Genomic DNA, 21,270 nt, shown 5'->3' with positions numbered 1-21,270 from the left:
GTCTTTCTTTGGTGGGTCTTTCCCACCAGCTGGTTATCTGAAGGTCCATCTGTCCCCCGCCTCTTGTTTTCTGTTGTGCAGGTGTGGGCAGGTTGTGTTGGAGCTGGTTCTTCCATGTGTACAAGGTTTTGAGGCTTTTCTCTTGCTCTTGTACAGTTGTTTGTTCCTAGTAATTTCTTCACAATTTCGTTGTATTTCCAGATAGGTCCTAGGTTGAGTTAGTGTGACTTCCACTCCCTCCTTCACCTTCTCCTGTTCTTAGCTGTTGGTGTTACCTTTGTTGATGGGTTTCCTATTCCAGGAGATATCCTGGTGTTCACGGCTTCTACCTACTCTTTTTTATAGTAGGTTGTAGGGGGAAGGCAAAATGGTTTAAGACAGCAGGAGTGTATTATATGATATTTAAAGTACCAGCCCTTAGAGAAGAGATAGGAGATCCTTTGCATATATATAGTGTTAATTGTGATAATTCACCCACCTACCCACTTTTTAGAACAGGTTGAAAGAAGATAAGTCTCTTGTTGCAGAGGGAAAGATTGTGAGTTGGATCTAGAAAACTGTGAGCTTGTGGGAGGTCAGATTATGAGGTAAAGTGAGAGTAAAGGGTAGAAAATAGGTGTAATGTGTGATAGAATGGATTTAACCACACCAGTAATAAAGTTCAGAAACGGTGAAGTGGGCTGAGATCTGGGAGGGTTCTGTGTAGTATTTACGTATGTATGGAACAGCTATTATTTACAATAGTAATGGAGCAACAATCATATGACAGAATCTATGTGATCTGGATAACTAGAATAGGGAGTATAGGTCCTACAGTAGTGTGCTAATGGAACCCAAGTGAAGTGAAAGACAGTTAATTAACAATACACTATGAAAGAGAGAACAAGTGGAAACCAGTCAAACAATGCAAATTAACCAGTCAAGCGAAGAAGACTAAACAGAAAGAAGAGAGATACAAAAATATTAATATGAATGATGTAAGAATAATGAAAAAATAATAATACAAATATACAATAACTTGCAAGTTCTCTGGAGTAGCAAAGTGAAATTTGTTTCACTGTCTCAGCTGTTGGGATGCCCCCTCTTTGGGTCCAACTCTGGTCTTTTCACAGTTCCAGGTTTTATTGTCTCACTTGTGGGGATTTAAAAAAAAAAAGATGGAAAGAAGAAGAGATATAAAGGGAGAGAAAGAAGGAGTAGAACAGGAAAGAAGGAAACAGGGGAAGAAGGTGTTAAAAGAAAGAAAAATAATAAAAAATAATAATAAAGAATTACTTAAAAAATAAAAATTAAAAAATTTTAAAAAAAGCAAGCCTTCTGACTTCAAAGTGGCCAAGCCAGTTTTGCTGGTGTTTTTGGCTGCAACTAACTCAGGTGGCCTATTCCAGCTCTTCTCTGTCCCAACCAGCACTGGGGTAGCCTCTGGCCCAGCTCTCCAGCAGCCCCTGGACCCACAGGTTCAGGCACTCACCCTCCTCCGGGCTATGGGTCTGTGTGCACAGGAAGGGAGCCTTCCTTGATTTGCACTCTCCCCGGAGCCTTTGGTCTCACGTCTCTCTGAGTTGCACTCTCCCTGGTTGGTTCCTGTGGTCTCTGTGTGGTGTGCACTCTCCCCCTGGTGCTTTGGATTTGGGCTGGATACCTCCCCCCCACCGTCCTGCGGGAGCACCAGGCGTCCAGGTGGAGGGAAGACTGGAGCTGTCACTGCAGGGGAATTCCCCAAACTGCCCCTGAGGGTCTTTTTCTTTTTGAGAAAAATCCTCCTGCTCAATCCTGCCACTCCATACAAGGAAGGGCCTGTCCTCTCACACAGCCCACCTCTCTAGCTAGACCTGGTACTGTCCGGGTCAGGGCCCCACCCGGCCCAACTCTCAACTATCCCCAGCTGGCATACATGATCTCTGTGGGTTTACCACTTCGTCCTTATTCCCCTCCGTGCGACTTCAGGCAACCAGGTCTCTTGGTGCTGTTCAACCCTTGTTTGGCAGGGAGGGAGCTGTTAACTGGGCTCTCTCCCAAGAGTCCTGCAGCCCCTTTGGGTGCTAGCCTTGGGCTGCAGTCACCCTCTTCCCCGCACTGGTCCCAGGGACCTTTTTGTCCTGAAGCAATCCCCTTACCGTCTGTTTTTTCAGTCTCCTGTATACTTTTCCGTCTCCTATCTTCAAAAATTCTGGGGTACTGTTGGCTGTTCACTTTGTTCCTTAGTAGATTGAGTAGGTGTTTCACCCATGTGCAGGGGAAGTGTGTATGGGGGGCTCCGCCTGCAGAGCCCCCCCCACTCCCGATTGGCACAGATGAGAATAAGTCTACCAAGACATGATCTGCTTGGGGAGGAAAGGTGGCCAATCTCTCAAAGGAGAAGGGCCAAGAGTCTTTTCCTCCATGGGCTTTTATTAGGTTCATTTTGCACAGGAATACAGATAAAGCTCATCAATCATTGTCAGGCAGTAAGGGTCAAACAATACCTAACTTATAGAGAACTTTGAGGGCTTATTCTGAGTTAGTTAGTTAAAGGGCTATAAAACTTTGGGAGACAGACTTATTTCAGGCCTGGACCCTTATCTTTTAAGCTGAGGATATAAATAAAGCAGGTTTCACAGGATTGTATGCATTCTTTCTTAGGCCTGATTCCCCAGGGAATCTGCCCCTCCCAGCACAGGACTGCACTGCCCTCTGTTACTGCTTCAGGCTTAAGTCAGGCAGGGGAAGTAAGGCAGCCAAGAGATTAGGAGACTTCTTGCAGACAGAATGAGGCCTCAGGCTATTTCAAAGCTGAGGGACGAGGGTCCATTACCCACTTTTTCTTTTTCTATAGCCCCCTGAGTCCTTCCCTGCGGGCCTCTTCCATGACCATGCCTGTCTTAGGTTGATCCTCCCTTGAGGATTCTTACCCATCATTGGCTAACTGGTCAAGCTCAGGGCAAAGCAGGGTAAAGTGGGCAGAGATGGCACCCCTGCCAGGGAGATAAGCTTTGTCTTTTTAATGGCTTATGGTCCCAACTCTGACTCAGCCTTAACCATGGGGGGTTACAGCTTCTGAAACCAGGCAGGGCAGTTCCCAACAGAAGTGGACTCTGCTCCCACCTATCTCGCCTCCATCTTTCCTCCTCGTTTTTTGCTTTCTTATATTCCAAATCATTGATTTGATTCTGGGCTTCATCTGCTCTACTGTTGATTCCCTGTAAATTGTTCTTCATTTCAGTTAGTGTATCTTTCATTTTTGACTAATTTTTTTATGGTTTCCATGTCCCTTTTCATGCTGTTGAAGTTCTCTCTGAGTCCATCTACTCTTCTCCTAGGTTCATTGAGTATCTTTATAACCAGTGTTTTGAACTCTGCATCTAGTAGATTGCTTGTCTCCATTTTGTTTAGTTCTTTTTCCTGGAGTTTTCTTCTGTTCTTTCATTTGAGCCATGTTTCTTTGTCTCCTCATTTTGGCAGCCTCCCTATGTTTGTTTCTATGTATTTGATAGAGCTGCTACAACTCCCTAGCATGGTAGAATGGCCTAATATAGTAGGTGTCCTGTAGGATCCAGTGGCACAGCCTCCCCTATCATCCAAGCTGGGTACTTGAGGTGTGCTCATTGTGTGGGCTGTATACATACCCCTCTTGTAGTTGACCTTTGATTGCTGTTGACAGGTCAATGGGAGGGATTTACCCAGGCCAGTCAGCTTCAAGGACTATCTGTGACCACTGCCCACCAACCTCTGACCACCGTGGAAGATCAGCTGCACAGGGGCCACTCCACAGAGCAGGATTTACTTCAGCAGGACTTTGGTGCCCACTGAGTCTGTCCTTTGTGTGTGTTGCTTGTAAAGGTAATTGGATGGTGGTGCTCTGACATGGTCTGTAGCTGTCCATGGGGTGGGCAGGCTCTGGGTCTTCCAGGGAGGTGCAGGCCAAGGTCAGCCAATACCTGTGAGCCCCTGGCATAAGCTACAAAGTGATCTGCAATTGACTGCTACTTGTGCTGGACCTGGAAGTGCTTAAGTGAAGCAACACTGTGAACCAAGGCTAACTGCTGCTAGTGCTGGGCTTTTGGCCACTTAGATAGACTTATTGGTCTCAATGAGACCAGATTTTGCTTGTTTGAAGAAAATCTGAAGCATGACGCAAAATAAAAATTTCATATGGAAAAGCCGCTGAAAACAGGTTGGTTGGCCCTGAAAGATGGGTGGGGCAGATCCTCAGGGAATCACCAGGGTGGAGCAAACTGTGTCATCCAGGTTGATGGAGTCTCAGCTATGGTGCCTGCCTGCTGGCTCTGTGGCTCTGTGGGGGGAGGACTCAGAAAAGGAGCAATGGCCTCTGACAGCACTTATGTCTTGGAGAAAGCTGTCCCCAAGGTCTCGCCTTGATACCAGACACTTCAGCTCCTCCCTGTATGCCTCCAGTGCCTTTCAAGCTGCTGCCCCAGTGCTAAAGCTCAGAGGGAATGAGTCTGAGTAAGTCCATACATGGGCCCTGTAAGAGGAACTGCCTGAGACTCCAGAAGTTTCTGTCTTTCACAGCCCTCAATCCTCACTGGTTTTTACAGCTAGACATCATAGGGACTTATCTTCTTGGCACTGGAACCCTTGGCTGGGGGGCCTGGTATGGGGCTGGGACTCCTCACCCCAGAAATATTCCTCCCATTTTTTATTTGTGGTTGTGGGACCAGCTTGTTCTGTATCTCTGCCCGTTCTACCAGTCTTGATGTGGTTTCTTCTTTAATTCCACAGTTGTGGTACTTCCATCCAGCTCAATTTGTGGCAGTTCTGAATAATTGTTTTGTAGCTTAGTTGTAATTTTGATGTGCTCATGCGAGGAGGTGAGCTGTATTTACCTATGCCGCCATCTTGTGAAAAATTCTCTAATGTGAATCATTCTTGATTTTCTGAATTAAGCTTGACTTTATCCTGATGCATCTCTGTTTTAAATACTTCTGGGTTTGATTCACCAGTATTTCATTACTAATTTTTTACTGCAAAGTTCATATATATATATGTGTGTGTGCATATATATATATATAGCAACTCTTGTTAAAACAAGCTGAGGTTTCTGATGCATATACCACATCATCCCAATTTTGACATAATATGGACAAATGAAGAGTCCAACCAGTGCACTCTGGTTAAGCCCTAGGATTGATTAAAATATTTCTCCCCAAAACAAAAATACAAAGTCAACGGGTTGAGAATAGTATGTATTAATTTTTAAATATTAACTTCATTTAGTACATTGCTTTCTCAATAGGTGACCTCATTTTTCCATTCCAACTTTTACCAGTCATCCAATTTATTGCTCCCAAAAAAAGATCAATCTGAAATTTTAGAATTTAAAAGCCATGAGATTTCTAACTTTAACTTAATCAAAATAAGACAAGAACTCTGCTAAGAAATTAAGGAGGCCATTTAAATATATACATAAAGTATGCATATATTCAGTATACATACTCATTTTAAGAAAGAAAATGAATCACTACAGGATAAGACACTAAGTTCAAATTTTAAGCCAAGCAAGACAAATTCATAACTGATCTCTATACTTTTTGACCCAAGTAGATAGCTACTGACTACTTGAGCATTCAAAAGACTTAGAATTACAACTCTTTTTGCCACTGTTCATGACAAAGGACAAATCAAAATTGTTCTTTTCACATGTGGATTTTTATTTTTAGCCATTTACACTGACGAAAGAGTTGCCTCTGGCCTTTAGACCTGTCATGAGTGGTTTACTGCTGCTTTTCTGTTTGCAATTGGATGGATGCGCCTTTTGTCACTCATCACCACTGTTTCTGCTTACCACTCATTTAGGGTCCTTAACACACAAGGTACAAGACAAAAAGAATAGGGCTTGCTGGGTCTGATTCACTACCTGCCTCCCTGGTTTTTTTGTACACAGGTGAGATATTCCTGCACATCATCCGGGGATCCCAGAATTAGGGGCACTCGTTGGTGAATGGCCTCGGGCTTCACATCCAGCACAGGCTGGGTGCCTGTGGTTGCCAAGCCTCCTGCTTGCTCAATGATATAGGCCACAGGATTGCACTCATACAGGAGCCGGAGCTGCAGAGAAAGAGTCGGACAGACAAATTTAGTAAGTTGCCAAAAATCTCAAGCCATGCCCCTGAAGCTCAACAAGGAATTCCTGCTGAACTTCTGTCTTGTTAGTGCAAATAGGCATGTGCACCTCAGCAGAGAGGGATGACCTGGATCTAGACCTTCCAGAAGGCTGGGTATATCAGCTGCTGAGTCCCTCTAGTCAGTAAACTGCTTGACTTATGACCTTTATGATAGACCTGCCTCTTCACTTGGGAGGATGAAATTTTGGTACCCTTTTCTTGATGGTTTCATAATGAGTTAAATGACTCTGTAGGCCTGGTTGGGAGATGCTGTATGTGAGAAGTCAAGCTTGGACAGGTTGGAAGATCACCTCAGATCTAGGTTATCTCTCAGGATAACAGTGTCCTGGATAGTGGAAAGGAACTCCACATCTCAAGTGTCAAGTTGGCTACATAGTTTGCCAGTATTGACATTACCTATTTTTTAGCCCTTTAGACTATGTTAACTCCCATTGCTTATAGTCCATAGCATCCTGCACTTTCACTTTCATAAGAGTTGTGGCAGTGAGGTTCATTTGACATATGACTTCCTCCTTAGATGTCCTCCCTTGTGGGCATCTATCTTGGTTGGTCACTGTGGCATCTCCATTCCCTGACACAAAAAAACTGTCCAAACAAAGCTACCACATACCTTGCTCAAAGGCTCCCAATGGAGGGCAGAAATAGGGGGTAAAATCAGCCCATGCCCTGCTTGCCAAACTGTGCACATGGACCTAGGGCTGAGCTTCTTCTGAGCATAGTATTCGTTACCTTCTGTAATAAGCACTATGAGAACTATGAAATCGGCTGGAATAAATGTCCTTTTTGGGTCTATTTCTGTGATTATATTGTGACTTCCTCCCCAGAATGCCCCCCACCACACACATCATATTACATCACATCACATCAGATTCAAGGTTACATCATAGCTGCATTCTCTGACTAAGTTATCACACTATCTTCTCGTTCCTTCCCCCATAGGTGCAAAACCCATATTTTTTAAATTCTCTAATCAGCTCAGAAAGTGGTTGACTTGGGTCTACCTTTTCCTTTCTTTTCTTCAGATCCATTTTGAAGACATGTTGAAACTACTTGGAGAAGCAGTCATATCTGGTGCTGATTTTTAACCTTTTGCTATTGCATGGAGAAGAATAAAGTATCTCTGGTCTAAGTTGGACAGCCACGCACTCAGGAGAAAGTAAGTTAAGACTCTGGGGCATTTACTTGCCATTCTGGTAAAACAGTGTATGATGCCCTAACCCTAGAATTGTCAGCAGCCTGGCAGGGGCACAGAGAAGCCCAATGCATGTCAACACACTTGAGTCAGCTAGTTTGGTCCCTGATCATCCGCAGGAGGGACACTGGAGGCCATACTGTCCTGGACTGGCCACCAGAAAGACTCTGACCTGGCAACTTGTAGAGCTTGGCTCTTTCTTGCCCTTTCCCTGATCCTGAAGGTGTGAGGGAAGGGGTTTTGTGGTCTCAAGCAATAAAGTCTCAGGTTGTAACCAACTGACCTTTGTTTGTACCATGTTCATTCAGACACTTCAAAAAATAATTTAAAAAACAAACAGCATTCTCACATAGCTTGTCTTGAAGCCAAGGTTTGCTCTGACCTTAGAATCCCATTGTTGCAGTAAACTCATCTTAAAACACAATGCCAAGGTGTTTGTGGTGCCTTGGCTTGTAGGCTGTGTGATCTACATTTTTCCCTGAGGTTAAAATCTACATGGCTCTCCAGAGACAAGCACACACAGGAAAACAGTCAAACAACCCCTCCCCTTCCCCCTTCTCTCCCATACACATACAGTCACAGAAACCATGAGAGTTAAAACATGGAGGTCAGGAACCAATGGTACTTTAAATATTTGTAGTGGTTATGGTGCAGTGGATGTAGGTCTATATACGGAATTATACGTCCTTATGGAAATGTTTATATAATTATTTGTGGGTATTTTCTGACAAATTTTAACTCATTTTAATAATTAGTAAGAGTACGTGCTTTGGAGCATAAACCAAGCTCATCTGTTCCACAATCTCTCACTTACTGGTCTCTTCATTTTCTTGAAATTTCTAATATTGAAATATTGCCATGGGTTCAAAGTATGACTCGCTTAGGACTTATGCCGCTTCTATTCCACAAAAGCACTGGAGAGAGATGGAAAAGGGGTGTTTAAAGACCTTTATCTAGCTCATTAGGTAAGTGGAAGATGGCGGTGAGATAGGTGGGAGCAGAGTCCACTTCCCCTCAACGCCAGTGAAATACCTAGCTGATCTGAGGAGCAGAACGAACAGCCAACAGTGTTCCAGCATATATGAAGATCAGAAACCAAAGATAGAGGACATCCAAAGATCAGACGGTAAGAACAGTGCTTAAGGACAATAAGATCCCCAGGACCCGCGCCTGGACTAGGGCAACTGAAGCCTCGGCCCAGGAGGAGGGTCTGCTGCAGGATTCTTGGGAGAGAGCCAGGCTGGGCTGTGTGAGCAGCCAGGTGCTTGTTTGGACCAGGGGGGCTTGAATAGGAAGAATTTCTCAAAAAGGAAAAGAAAATAGAGGCACGTTGTAGTTAGATAGAGAACTCTCCGCAGCAGCCATTGCCTCTGGCGCGCCTCGCCCCTCAGCCCCTGGACTGTGAACGCAGAAAAGCACCTGAAGCCCGGATAGCACGCACTCAAATTAGCGGACTAGGGGCCCACACCTGAAACCCTGGGTGAGCTCGAGCCCTGATAAGCGGCCCACCTGCCTGGGCGCCAGACCCAAAGTACCCCAGTGGGCGCGTACCCCAATCAGTGGCCTGGGACCCACACCTGAAACCCCGGATGGGCGGGCACCCTGATAAGCTCCGACTGCCTGGGAGCACAGACAAAAAGCTCCTGGGTGAGCACGCAACCTGATCAGTGGCTGGCTGCCCCTGCCCACAGACCCAAAGCAGGGGATCAGCAACCAATTGAAGTCCAAAGCGGAGATTGGCCACACAACCCCATCAACAGCCTGGCTGCCTGGAGGCGACCACACCCAAAAGCACTGGTTCTGAAAAACTCCTACCTAGCCCCTGCGCATAGAACTCTGCAGGGCCTACTGGCTCTCCAGGAGAAAGGCAGAACGCCCAGCAGAGAGGAGCTGCAGGTCTAGGAGAGACTGCATTCCCCGGACAGACTCGACCCAGTAGGGGGCTGAACTACCCCATAGCAGCACCGAGAGCCCCTAGCATCTAAGACAGCAAAGCGCAGGAAGGTGGAATGTGAGTTGCCCCTAATTGGTGCAACTCAAGGACAGCACAGCTGGTGAACTAAAGGCCTAGTGGGGAGGAGAAGGACCCTGAGGAACTGGACTGGAGGCTGAACAACAGCGAATAGTGTGGCTCAGGAAGGGAGAAAAGTGAAACCAATCCTTCCAACCACCCCCTCCCGTTCCACAGACAGGACAACCAGCAGAACTAACCTGACCAGTTTAAAGCCACCAGAAGACTCTTTTTTTTTTCTTTCCCCCTTTCCCCCTGAATTCCTTCTTCTTTTCTGTCCTTCTTTCTTTTTTTTATTCCTTCTTCCTTCCATCCTTTACCTTTTTAATCCTTCTTCCTGCCTTCTTTTATTTATTCTGTTGTTTTAATTTTTTAAAAAATTCCTTCTTATCTTGCCTCCAATCTCTCTCTATTCCTTCTTCCTTCCTTCCTTTCCTTTTCTATTCCCTTTTTCCCTCCTTCCCTTCAGGTTTTTTTTTTTTTTTTTTTTTTTTTTTTTTTTTTTTTTTGCCCCATTCCTCTTTTTCCCACAGGTGAGACAAGAAAACCTGGAGTGCTGAAAAGACCAGAGTTAGACTGTGTTACACCCATAAATGTCAGCTCAAGACCAGTGAGCACAGGAGATTAAGGAGACAGCACCACTGAATCCCATTGGCATTCTACCATAGAAGTTCATACCATAAACCCAGGGAGTCAGAATAGATCAATTTAAGAAGCAGAGGCTAACAAGAAGAGTCTCACAAACAATGGGAAGACAAAGAAACAATTCCCAAATGAAAGGAAAGGAGGAAGCCTCAGAAGCAATGCTAACTGAAAAAGAGGCAAGTCAATTACCAGATACTGAGTTCAAAGCAATGGTCATCAGGAAGCTCACTGAGCTCTCTGAGCTATAAGAGAACTACCAGAAACTACAGGGAAACTACAATGAACTCACTGCAAACTATATCAACATGAAAAAGGAAATAGAAACTATCAACAAGGGCCAAGAGGAAATGAAGAATACAATTTCTGAATTGAAGAACACAGTAGAAGGAATGAAAAGCAGACTTGATGAAGCAGAGGATCGGATCAGCGAGCTGGAGGACAAAGTAGAAAAAAACACCCAGAAAGAGCAAGAAAAGGAAAAGAGGCTCAGAAAGAATGAAGATGTAATAAGGGAAATGCAGGACAACATGAAACGTAACAATATCCGTATAATAGGAATACTAGAAGGAGAAGAAGAAGAGCAAGGGATAGAAAACCTCTTTGAAAAAGTAATGATGGAAAATTTCCCTAATATGAGGAGAGAAAAAGTCACCCAAATCCAGGAAACACAGAGAGTCCCAAGCAAGAGGAACCCAAAGAGGCCCACTGCAAGACACATCATAATTAAAATGGCAAATTTCCAAGACAAAGACAGGATCTTAAAGGCAGCAAGGGAGAAACAGGAAATAACATACAAGGGAGCCCCAATAAGGTGAGCAACTGACTTTTCAATGGAAATGCTCCAAGACAGAAGAGAATGGCAAAAAATATTCCAAGTAATAAGAACCAGAGGCCTGCAACCAAGACTACTTTGCCCAGCAAGGCTCTCAATCAAGATAGAAGGCCAAATAAAGAGTTTCCCAGACAAAAGAAGTCCAAAGGAACACACTTCCACCAAACCAGCTCTGCAAGAGATGCTAAAGGGACTGCTTTAAGGAAAGGAAGGCAAAGAGAAAGACAGAGGAACACAGGTAGGAAAAAATGGCAATGAATAACTACCTATCGATAATAACCTTAAATGTAAATGGATTAAATGCTCCAATCAAAAGACATAGAATGGCTGAAGGGATAAGAAAACATGACCCACACATATGCTGCCTACAAGAGACCCATCTCAGGACAAAAGACTTACACAGACTGAAAGTGAAGGACTGGAAACAAATTTTCCAAGCAAACAGACAGGAAAAAAAAGCAGGGGTAGCAATACTCATATCAGACAAAATAGACTTCCAAAGAAGGTCCATAAAGAGAGACCCAGAAGGTCATTTCATAATACTCAAAGGAAGAATCCACCAAGAAGACATAAACATTGTAAATATATATGCACCCAACATAGGAGCACCCAAATACATAAAGAAAATCTTGGAGGATTTCAAGAAACATATTGACAGCAACACAATTATAGTAGGGGATTTTAACACCCCACTATCAAAAATGGACAGGTCTTCCAAACAAAATATCAACAAGGATATTGAGTCACTTAACAATACCCTAGAGGTAATGGACTTAACTGACATATATAGAGCTTTTCATCCCAAAGAAACAAAATACACATTCTTTTCAAGCTTACATGGAACTTTTTCAAAGATACACCACATGATAGGACACAAAGCAAGCCTCAACAAATTCAAGAAAATTGAAATCATATCAAGCATTTTCTCTGACCACAAGGGACTGAAACTAGAAACCAACCCCAAAGGAAAAAGCCCCAAACACTCAAAATCATGGAGACTGAATAGCATGCTGTTAAACAATGAATGGGTCAAGAATGAGATTAGGGAAGAAATCAAAAACTTTCTGGAGACAAATGAAAATGAACTCACAACAAACCAAAACCTATGGGACACAGCAAAGGCAGTCCTGCGAGGGAAGTTCATAGCAATACAGTCCTACCTTAAGAAGATAGAAACATTTCAAACAAACAACCTAACCCTACGCCTACAAGAACTGGAAGAACAACAACAAAGACAGCCCAGAGCAAGCAGAAGGAAGGAAATAACCAAGATCAGAGGAGAGTTAAATGACATAGAGACTAAAAGCACAATTGTAAGGATCAATGATCCAGGAGCTGGTTCTTTGAAAAGATAAACAAAATCGACAAGCCTTTAAGTAGGCTCATCAAGAAGAAAAGAGAGAGGATCCAAATAAACACAATTAAAAATGAAAGAGGAGAGAATACAACTGATACCACAGAAATACAAAGGATTGTAAGAAATTACTACAAAGAACTGTATGCTAAGAAATTTGAAAACCAAGATGAAATGGACACATTGCTAGAAAAATATAATCTTCCAAAACTGAATGAAGAAGAAGCAGAAAACCTGAACAGACCAATAACAGCAGACAAAATTGAAGCAGTCATCAAAAAACTCCGAACACACAAAAGCCCCAGACCAGATGGTTTCACAGGAGAATTCTACAAAGCATTTAAGGAAGAGCTAACCCCTATCCTTCACAGACTATCCAAAAAAATCCAAACTGATGGAAGACTCCCAAACTCTTTTTATGAAGCCAACATCATCCTAATCCCAAAACCAGATAAAGACACAACGAAGAAAGAAAACTTCAGGCCAATATCTCTGATGAACATAGACGCTAAAATTCTCAACAAAATATTGGCAAACCGCATCCAGCAATACATTAAAAAGATCATCCACCATGACCAAGTGGGATTCATCCCAGGGATGCAGGGATGGGACAATATTAGCAAATCAATAAACATAATACATCACATCAACAACAGCAAAGACAAAAATCACATGATCATATCAATAGATGCAGAAAAAGCATTTGATAAGATACAGCACCCATTTCTGATAAAAACACTCAGCAAAGTGGGAATAAAGGGAGCATTCCTCAACATCATAAAGGCCATATATGAGAGACCTACAGCCAACATCATACTCAATGGACAAAAACTTAGAGCTTTCCCACTAAGATCAGGAACAAGACAGGGATGCCCTCTCTCACCACTCCTATTCAACACAGTATTGGAAGTCCGAGCCACAGCAATCAGACAAGAAAAAGCAATAAAAGGCATCCAAATTGGAAAGGAGGAAATGAAACTGTCACTGTTTTCAGATGACATGAAAGCGTGCATGGAAAATCCTATAGACTCCGCCCAAAAATTACTTGACCTAATGAATGAATTTGGCAAAACAGCTGGATACAAAGTCAATACTCAGAAATCAAAGGCATTCCTGTATGCCAACAACGAAACTGCAGAAAACGAAATCAGGGAAAAAATCCCATTTGATAGAGCAACAAGAAAAATGAAGTACCTAGGAATAAACCTAACCAAGGAGGTAGATGACCTGTACTCAGAAAACTACACAACATTGAAGGAGGAAATTAAGGAAGACACAAACAAATGGAAGCATGTATCATGCTGATGGATTGGAAGAATTAACATCATCACAATGGCCATACTACCCAAAATGATTTATAGATTCAATGCAATCCCTATTAAACTACCCAGGACGTATTTCACAGATATAGGACAAACATTTCAGAAATTCATATGGAACCATAAACAACCCCTAATAGCTGCAACAATTTTGAGAAAGAAGAACAAAGCAGGAGGGATCACAATACCTGCTATCAAACTGTATTACAAGGCCACTGTAATCAAAACAGCCTGGTACTGGCATAAAAACAGGCACATAGACCAATGGAACAGAACAGAGAGCCCAGAAATAAACCCAAGTCTCTACGGTCAATTAATATTTGACAAAGGAGGAAGGAGCATAAAATGGAGCAAAAACAGCCTCTTCAACAGATGGTGTTGGGAGATCTGGACAGCTACGTGCAAAAAGATGAAACTCAATCACCAACTTATGCCATACATGAAAATAAACTCAAGATGGATAAAAGACTTAAATATAAGTTGTAACACCATAAAAGTCCTTGAGGAAAACATTGGCAGGAAAATCTCAGACATTCCACACAGCAACATCCTCGCAGACACATCCCCTAAAGCAAGGGACATAAAGGAAAGAATAAACAAATGGGACCTCATCAAAGTAAAAACCTTCTGCATGTCTAAAGAAAACATCACCAAATTACAAAGAGAACCAACAGTATGGGAAAACATATTTGTCAATGATACCTCAGACAAGGGCCTGATCTCCAAAATATATAAAGAACTCACACGACTCCACTCCAGGAAGACAAACAACCCAATTAAAAAATGGGCAAAGGACTTGAACAGACACTTCTCCAAGGAAGACATACAGAGGGTCCAGAGTCATATGAAAAGATGCTCAGCATCACTAGCCATCAGACAGATTGAAATTAAAACCACAATGAGGTACCATCTCACACCAGCCAGAGGGGCCAACATAAACAAATCCACAAACAAATGTTGGAGAGGATGTGGAGAAAAGGGAACCCTAGTGCACTGTTGGTGGGAATGCAGACTGGTGAGGCCACTGTGGAAAACAATATGGAATTTCCTCAGAAAACTAAAAATGGAAGTGCCCTTTGACCCAGCTATTCCACTGCTGGGATTATACCCTAAGAACTCTGAAACAACAATCCAAAAGAACCTGTGCACCCCAATGTTCATAGCAGCACAATTTACAATAGCGAAGTACTGGAAGCAACCTAAGTGCCCATCAGCAAACGAGTGGATCCAAAAACCATGGTATATTTACACAATGGAATTGTAGGCAGCAGAGAGGAAGAAGGAGGTTATACCCTTTGCAACAGCATGGATGAAACTGGAGAGCATTATGGTAAGTGAAATAAGCCAGGCGGTGAGGGACAAATACCATATGATCTCACCTTTAACTGGAACATAACCAATAGAAGAAAAAAGCAAACAAAATATAACCAGAAACATTGAAGTTAAGAACAATCTAACAATAGCCGGGGTGGGGGGAACAGTGGGAAGAGGGGATTACAGGAACTACTATAAAGGACACATGGACAAAACCAAGGGGGAGGGTGGAGGTGGGGGAGGGAGGTGGGTTCAGCTGGGGTGGGGTGGAGGGATGGGGAGAAAAGGCATACAACTGTAATTGAATAACAATAAAAATTAAAAATAAAAAAATAAAAAATAATAATTAGAAATAATTAGTCTTAGTGTTCTTTCTGTTGGAACTGAATAGGTTGTAAGAATGGTTCTATTTAAGAGTTTCCTCATCTTTTTATGCATACTTTTCTGTACAATAGGTTCATATACATGAGCTCAACACTCATATGAAGAGAAATGACTGATACACCAATCTGCATATTAAAAATCTTCTCTCTGTTCTCATGTGCTGTTAGAGTTCTCATCATGGCTTTGAATCAGCCATTCCAATAATTCAAATCTCCCATCCCAATACACGTGCACACACACACACACGGGGGGAGGGGGGACTAGTGGTTGGTGTATTAGAAAACACGGCAATTGTTTATTTTGACTTGCCTACTTACCTATGATTTCTGTGATTGGCTAAAAATCAGACACCTTTCCATGGAAGGGTGTATTCAAGAGTGATACATTTGGATCATAAGATTCCTACTTGATAATACCAGTATTTTCAGTTTTGTGTCATAAAATTGCTTAAGATCTTCCAGAATCTACCTTTCCAGAAATACTAAATGAGTCAGAGCTGAAGCTCTTTTATTTTGTATTCATATATGTTTTATTTTCACCATCCCTGGATCTCTCTAATAATCTCTGCTACTTGTTTACTTTGAGATTTTTATCCTTTATTCAAAACACTTCATACAAAGCTCATATGAATTCTACATCTGACATTCTTAATATCTGAAATTCTTGCAATTTAAGTGTATTATTTATTGTTTTCTCTGTCACTCATACTATCTTGCTTCCATATGTATTTGTGATTTTTGATAGAAACTAATTATTGCTTGCTCTTTAATTTCAAGAATCCTGTCAGCTGAAGTTGGGGATATTTTTCTTTAAAAAGATTTGCTCTGCTTCTGCCAAAAGTTGAAGAGAACCACTAACCCTTACTCTCTTGAGCTTACTTTGAGGGTCTCAGATTAATGTGAGAGGTTCCGGTTTAGCTCCCTCATCTTTCTGGCCATCAAAGGCTTGCCATTCTGACCACACAATTAAAATGTTTGGGGAATTGGCCCACAAGGAACTCTGGTCCTCACCTTGTTTAATCTGCAGCTAGTTCATGATTTCTTTCCCCTTTTTGGGGAGTCAGAGAATAGAGTCAGAAATTTTTCCTATTTACTGTGAGTCCTGAAATGCTTTTTAAAGTATATGTTATACAGGATTTTGTTTTTTGCAATAGAAGGGAGTCCCTTAATATCTTGTTTACTGTAATGCAAATACCAAAAGTCTATATAATTTGATATCATGCTTTTTAAATTCTCCTTTAAGCCTTTATCTATACTAGGAAACATTTATTATAAACATAATCTATGTTTATATGGTTCCACTATATTCTATTGCTTTGTTAGACTTTTTAATTATCCATTTTTCTATTGGATATTTAGAGTATTTTCTTTCTTTCTTTTTGAAACCTTCTAGGGGATTGTGGATGGACTTCAGGACATCTGTGAATCTCCTGAACACATATGTGATATATATGTTTACACACATTTTTCTAGGAAGTGGGTCCATACATTTCATTAGATTCTTAAAGGGGTCTATGACACAATCAGTTGGTGATGAAACTAAAAGTCAGACATAGCATGTAGAAAGTGGGAGATAAACATAGCTGACTCATGGAGAATGATGGGCATGAGGCCAGAGGAAGGGAGAGCCAAGAAATCACCAACGACAGCTTCAGCCTTCCCCTCCAAACCTACAACAGCCTCAGAATTTACTAATGGGAAATATATTTCTTTTCTACCTGCCCAATCACAGACAGACATACCAAGGACAAGGCAGTAGCTGAAAGCAGGTGTGAAGAGAAAGGAAATTCCAACTGGCTCCCTGACTGAATACAGCCAGTGGACAAAGGAGGATTACCTTGCCCTTAGGACTTCTCTGGTTCGCTGGGTATAGGAAAATCCCTCCATAGACCAGGGTGCGGTGCACATCAGCCACCATGGAGCCCACATACCTGGCCCCATAGGGAGTACCACCATCCTAGGAAGCAAAGAAGAAAGAGAGGAGATGTAGTGAGTTCTGCAATTAGCCAGCACCAGCTCAGGGTTACATGTCCAGTTTTGTGGCCTCTGAGTTCCAGGGGCTTAGGAATTGAAAAACATCATATAATTAAGCATTTCATTCATTAGGAGCTCCCATACCATGACCAGTGATTGAACTCATTAAATATAGGACTACTTAGAGTAAGACATTATATCCTGAAACAATCTCTGAGAGCAACTGTCAAAAAAAGAGGGGGGGTGGAAGTATATACTGAAGCAGAATATGCCACCTCAAAATATGCTAATTTGGAATATTGATTATTTTCTTTTCTTTTTAAGTATACTTTATTGATTATGCTATTACAGTTTTCCCAATTTTTTTCTCCCCTTTATGATGTGGACACCGGCCCACAGTGTCCACAATGTTGTGGCTGAGACGATACAAATTCACATGGACTACTGAGTCCTGTGGAGGGAAAGGGACAGCCTGGCCACTCTCTCAAGGGGAGAGCGCCACAACCCTTGCCTTGACAGGCTTTTGTTGCTTTTCTGGGCACATTACATTAAGGATGGTCCTCATTTAATATGCATAGGTTCACTTTAGGTGATTACCTTTTCCAGAAAACAAAGGAGAGGATGTTGCTAATTATATCAAAAAAGAAGGATATTTGCAAATGTAAAGGGAAAAGTGGTTGAACTGGTTACACTCAGCCTTGGAAGGTTTAGCATAGATTTTAGGAAATTACTTAAAAGATATGCAGTAAACATTTGCTGCCTTGATTCAGGGTGATGGAGTTTTAGCAAAAAGCAAGTCTCAAAGCAGCCTAGGTACAATGCAGGCCTGATTCCCCACAGGAGAACCTATCCGTGGGCATGGGTCCCAGGTGCCTTACCTTGCTCCCCACCAGCCTTTCCAAGTGAGAGCTGGGCCCATGCCATGCAGAATGGTCTCCCATACCTTTATTCCCCCGCCACTCTGCACCATCCACCCTCCAGCATTCCCACCACCCCCTTCGTTCATGTCCATGGGTTGTACATATAAGTTCTTTGCCTTTTCTGTTTCCTATACTATTCTTAACCTCCCCCCATCTATTTTATGCCTACTAATTATGCTTCTTGTTTCCTGTACCTTTCCCTCCCAATTCTTCCCTTCCCCCTTCCCACTGATAACCCTCCATGTGACCTCCATTTCTCTGGTTCTGTTTCTGTTCTAGTTGTTTGCTTAGTTTTTGTTTTTGCATTTTAGGTTCAGTTGTTGATACTTATGAGTTTGTTATCATTTTACTGTTTATACTTTTTGATCTTCTTCTTTTTCTTAGATAAGTTCCTTTAACATTTCATATAATAATGGCTTGGTGATGATGAACTCCTTTAATTTGACCTTATCTGAGAAGCACTTTATCTTCCCTTCCATTCTAAATGATAGCTTTGCTGGATAGAGTAATCTTGCATGTAGGCCCTTGCCTTTCATGACCTCGAATACTTCTTTCCAGCCCCTTCTTGCCTGCAAGATTTCTTTTGAGAAATCAGCTGATAGTCTTATGAGAACTCCTTGTAGGTAACTGTCTACTTTTCTCTTGCTGCTTTTAAGATTCTCTCCTTATCTTTAATCTTGGCTAATGTAATTATGATATGCTTTGGTGTGTGTTCCCTTGGGTCCAATTTCTTTGGGACTCTCTGAGCTTCCTGGACTTCCTGGAAGTCTATTCCCTTCACCAGATAAGGGAAGTTTTCCTTCATTATTTGTTCAAATAAGTTTTCAATTTCTTGCTCTTGTTCTCCTTCTGGCACCCCTATGATTTGGATGTTGGAACATTTAAATTGTCCCAGAGGTTCCTAAGCCTCTCCTCATTTGTTTGAATTCTTGTGTCTTCATTCTGTTCTGTTTGGATGTTTATTTCTTCCTTTTGTTCCAAATCATTGATTTGAGTCCTGGTTTCCTTCCCTTTGCTGTTGATTCCTGTATATTTTGTTTTATTTCATTTTGGGTAGCCTTCACTTCTTCCTTCATTTGGCAACCAAGCTCAATCAATTCTGTGAGCATCCTGATTACCAGTGTTTGAACTCTGCATCAAATAGGTTGTCTATCTCCTCGCTCTTCAGTTCTTTTTCTGGAGTTTTGATCTGTTCTTTCATTTGGGCCATATTTCTTTGTCTTGGTGCACCAGTCTGGATGAATGTTTATTTTACTCCTTGGTTGTCGGAGATCCATATAGTTTGATTTTCTGGCACTTCTGGTTGTTTATTGTTTTTACATTGGTTTTTATCCTTCTTTTGGTTGTGTGAGGAAGCAAAGCATTTCTTCCTATACCTCCATCTTGGCCAGAACTCATATTGATTATTTTAAATTAAAGTTATTTGAGAAACAGCTGGTGCAATAAGGACACTCTGACCCTCCTTTGTTCCTCTGAAATCAGGAAATAAATCTCCAATGTGAAAGGTGCCCTCTCTGTACCAGGAGAGAAAAAGATTCCTTACCACCAGAAATAGGGGATTTAGGGCTGAGAAGGCTGTGTACATGAAATTTGCTACTTCCTCACTAGTTGACCACCCTTAGATCTAACTTCTTTGTATTGTCAGTTCTTCACACATTTATTGTTTCTTTGCCTAGAAGCTATGAAACCTGTCTGCTTGGGTCACTTCTGTGAGTGTCATAGTTTTATTGAGTACAAAATTAAATTGGTTTTCTCTTCTTAACCTGTATTATGTCAATCTAATTGTTTGACTAGCCAAAGAACCTAGGAGGGAAGAAGAGAAAAGTTTTCCTCCCCTACAGTTCAAAAAATTCTCAGCAGCTCCTTGAAACTTCTTGGTGTACCATGCTTCAGAGCACATTTTAGCTTTCTGAGAGCCAGAACTTCATGAACAATGACCACTTTTGCACTTACTCCAAGCAGTGTTTACCACTGGCCAAATGTTAAACAGCTTTAGGAATCAGTTTTCATTTAAAATAATGTATCAAAATGTTATCATTTTAATGTGTAATCCAAAGAAAAGATGATCTGAGTTATTTTGTATTACCTTCTTCCACTAAACTTTCAAAATCCAATGTGTCTCTTACAGCACAGCTGAGTTCAGAAAGGTCACAGTTCAAGTGCTCAATAGCCACATATGGTTAGTGGCTGTTGTGCTTTCAGTGAAGATTTAATTATAACCTTTTTCTTCTCACATTTCAAAGTTGTTAAAATGCAGAGTATTCTATATTGTCTTTTTATAACTAAAAGTAAACCAATATACAGGGTCTGACAGAAGTAAGGCCTGCTTGAGTGTGGTTGGTAGGGTAATAAAATGGGTGTAACAATTTATAGTTTTAATTTGAACATTTCACCTAAAATGTCATATGGTGTGCTTGAATGTGATATTGTTGTTATAGAATTGCATGCTTTTGATTAAAAAGATTTTTGTAATAAAAAAAAGGGGGCATTACTTCTGCTGGACCCTGTAGTGAAAAAATATTTTTTCAAAGGTAAGAGATAGAAACAGTGTATAAAAACTATCTTTTCAAGAGAATTTGGCTGCTATGTATAGAACAAATCGTGGTTAACTAAGGTGACACAGGAAGGAAAGGAATGTTGTTTTCTTATTTTTAATGAGAGACACTTACGTGTATTTATAGACCAAGGAAAGGAGACAGAAAGGCAGAATGAGAGAGAAAATAGAGGAAAGGGATGTTAAAAATTTGAGAGTAGTCCATCCTTACTCATTGGGTTGGCTCTCTCCTTCTCATAAGCAGCGTTCCCATGTATGTCACATTTGCTTTCAGACTTCCTATTCTGATCACTGCTCTGATTCTCTGACTGTTCATGTGCCAGTGCCACATTGTTGTAGTTATTGAGGCTTTATATTTTCTGGTAGTACCACTACTCCCACCTCATTATCTTTACCCCCTTAATATTTTCTCACATTACCTATTTTTGTTTGTTCATTTTTAGTGTAAACTTGAGAATTAGTTTGCCTAGTCCAAAAGAATCTTCATGATATTTTTATTGAGAAATATTAACTTTTAATTAATATATTCAATTCACATGGGTTACTCTCTCCCATTCTCAAACTAAATGACACCTCAAACTTTACTTTTAAAGTTCTGTTAACAGTAGGAAATTAATGATGAAGAAAGATCCTCAAGATTAGAGGCA

General features: G+C 41.5%; 1 protein-coding gene across 1 annotated transcript in view; it reads right to left on the bottom strand.

Moving 5' to 3' along the window:
- Positions 1-5,637: 5,637 nt before the first annotated feature.
- Positions 5,638-21,270, bottom strand: part of FBP2 (fructose-bisphosphatase 2) — a 60,746-nt gene continuing 45,113 nt past the window's right edge. The window contains exons 6-7 of the mRNA XM_024558369.3: positions 17,013-17,132; positions 5,638-6,048 (exon numbers count right to left, since the gene is read on the bottom strand). Coding sequence (XP_024414137.2) covers positions 5,854-6,048; positions 17,013-17,132 — 315 coding nt within the window. The 3' untranslated portion in view covers positions 5,638-5,853. The remainder of the gene's footprint in view (positions 6,049-17,012; positions 17,133-21,270) is intronic.

This window comes from Desmodus rotundus, chromosome 1, assembly GCF_022682495.2.
Source record: "Desmodus rotundus isolate HL8 chromosome 1, HLdesRot8A.1, whole genome shotgun sequence".
Classification (NCBI taxonomy): domain Eukaryota; kingdom Metazoa; phylum Chordata; class Mammalia; order Chiroptera; family Phyllostomidae; genus Desmodus; species Desmodus rotundus.
This window is presented reverse-complemented; position numbering and strand designations above follow the sequence as displayed.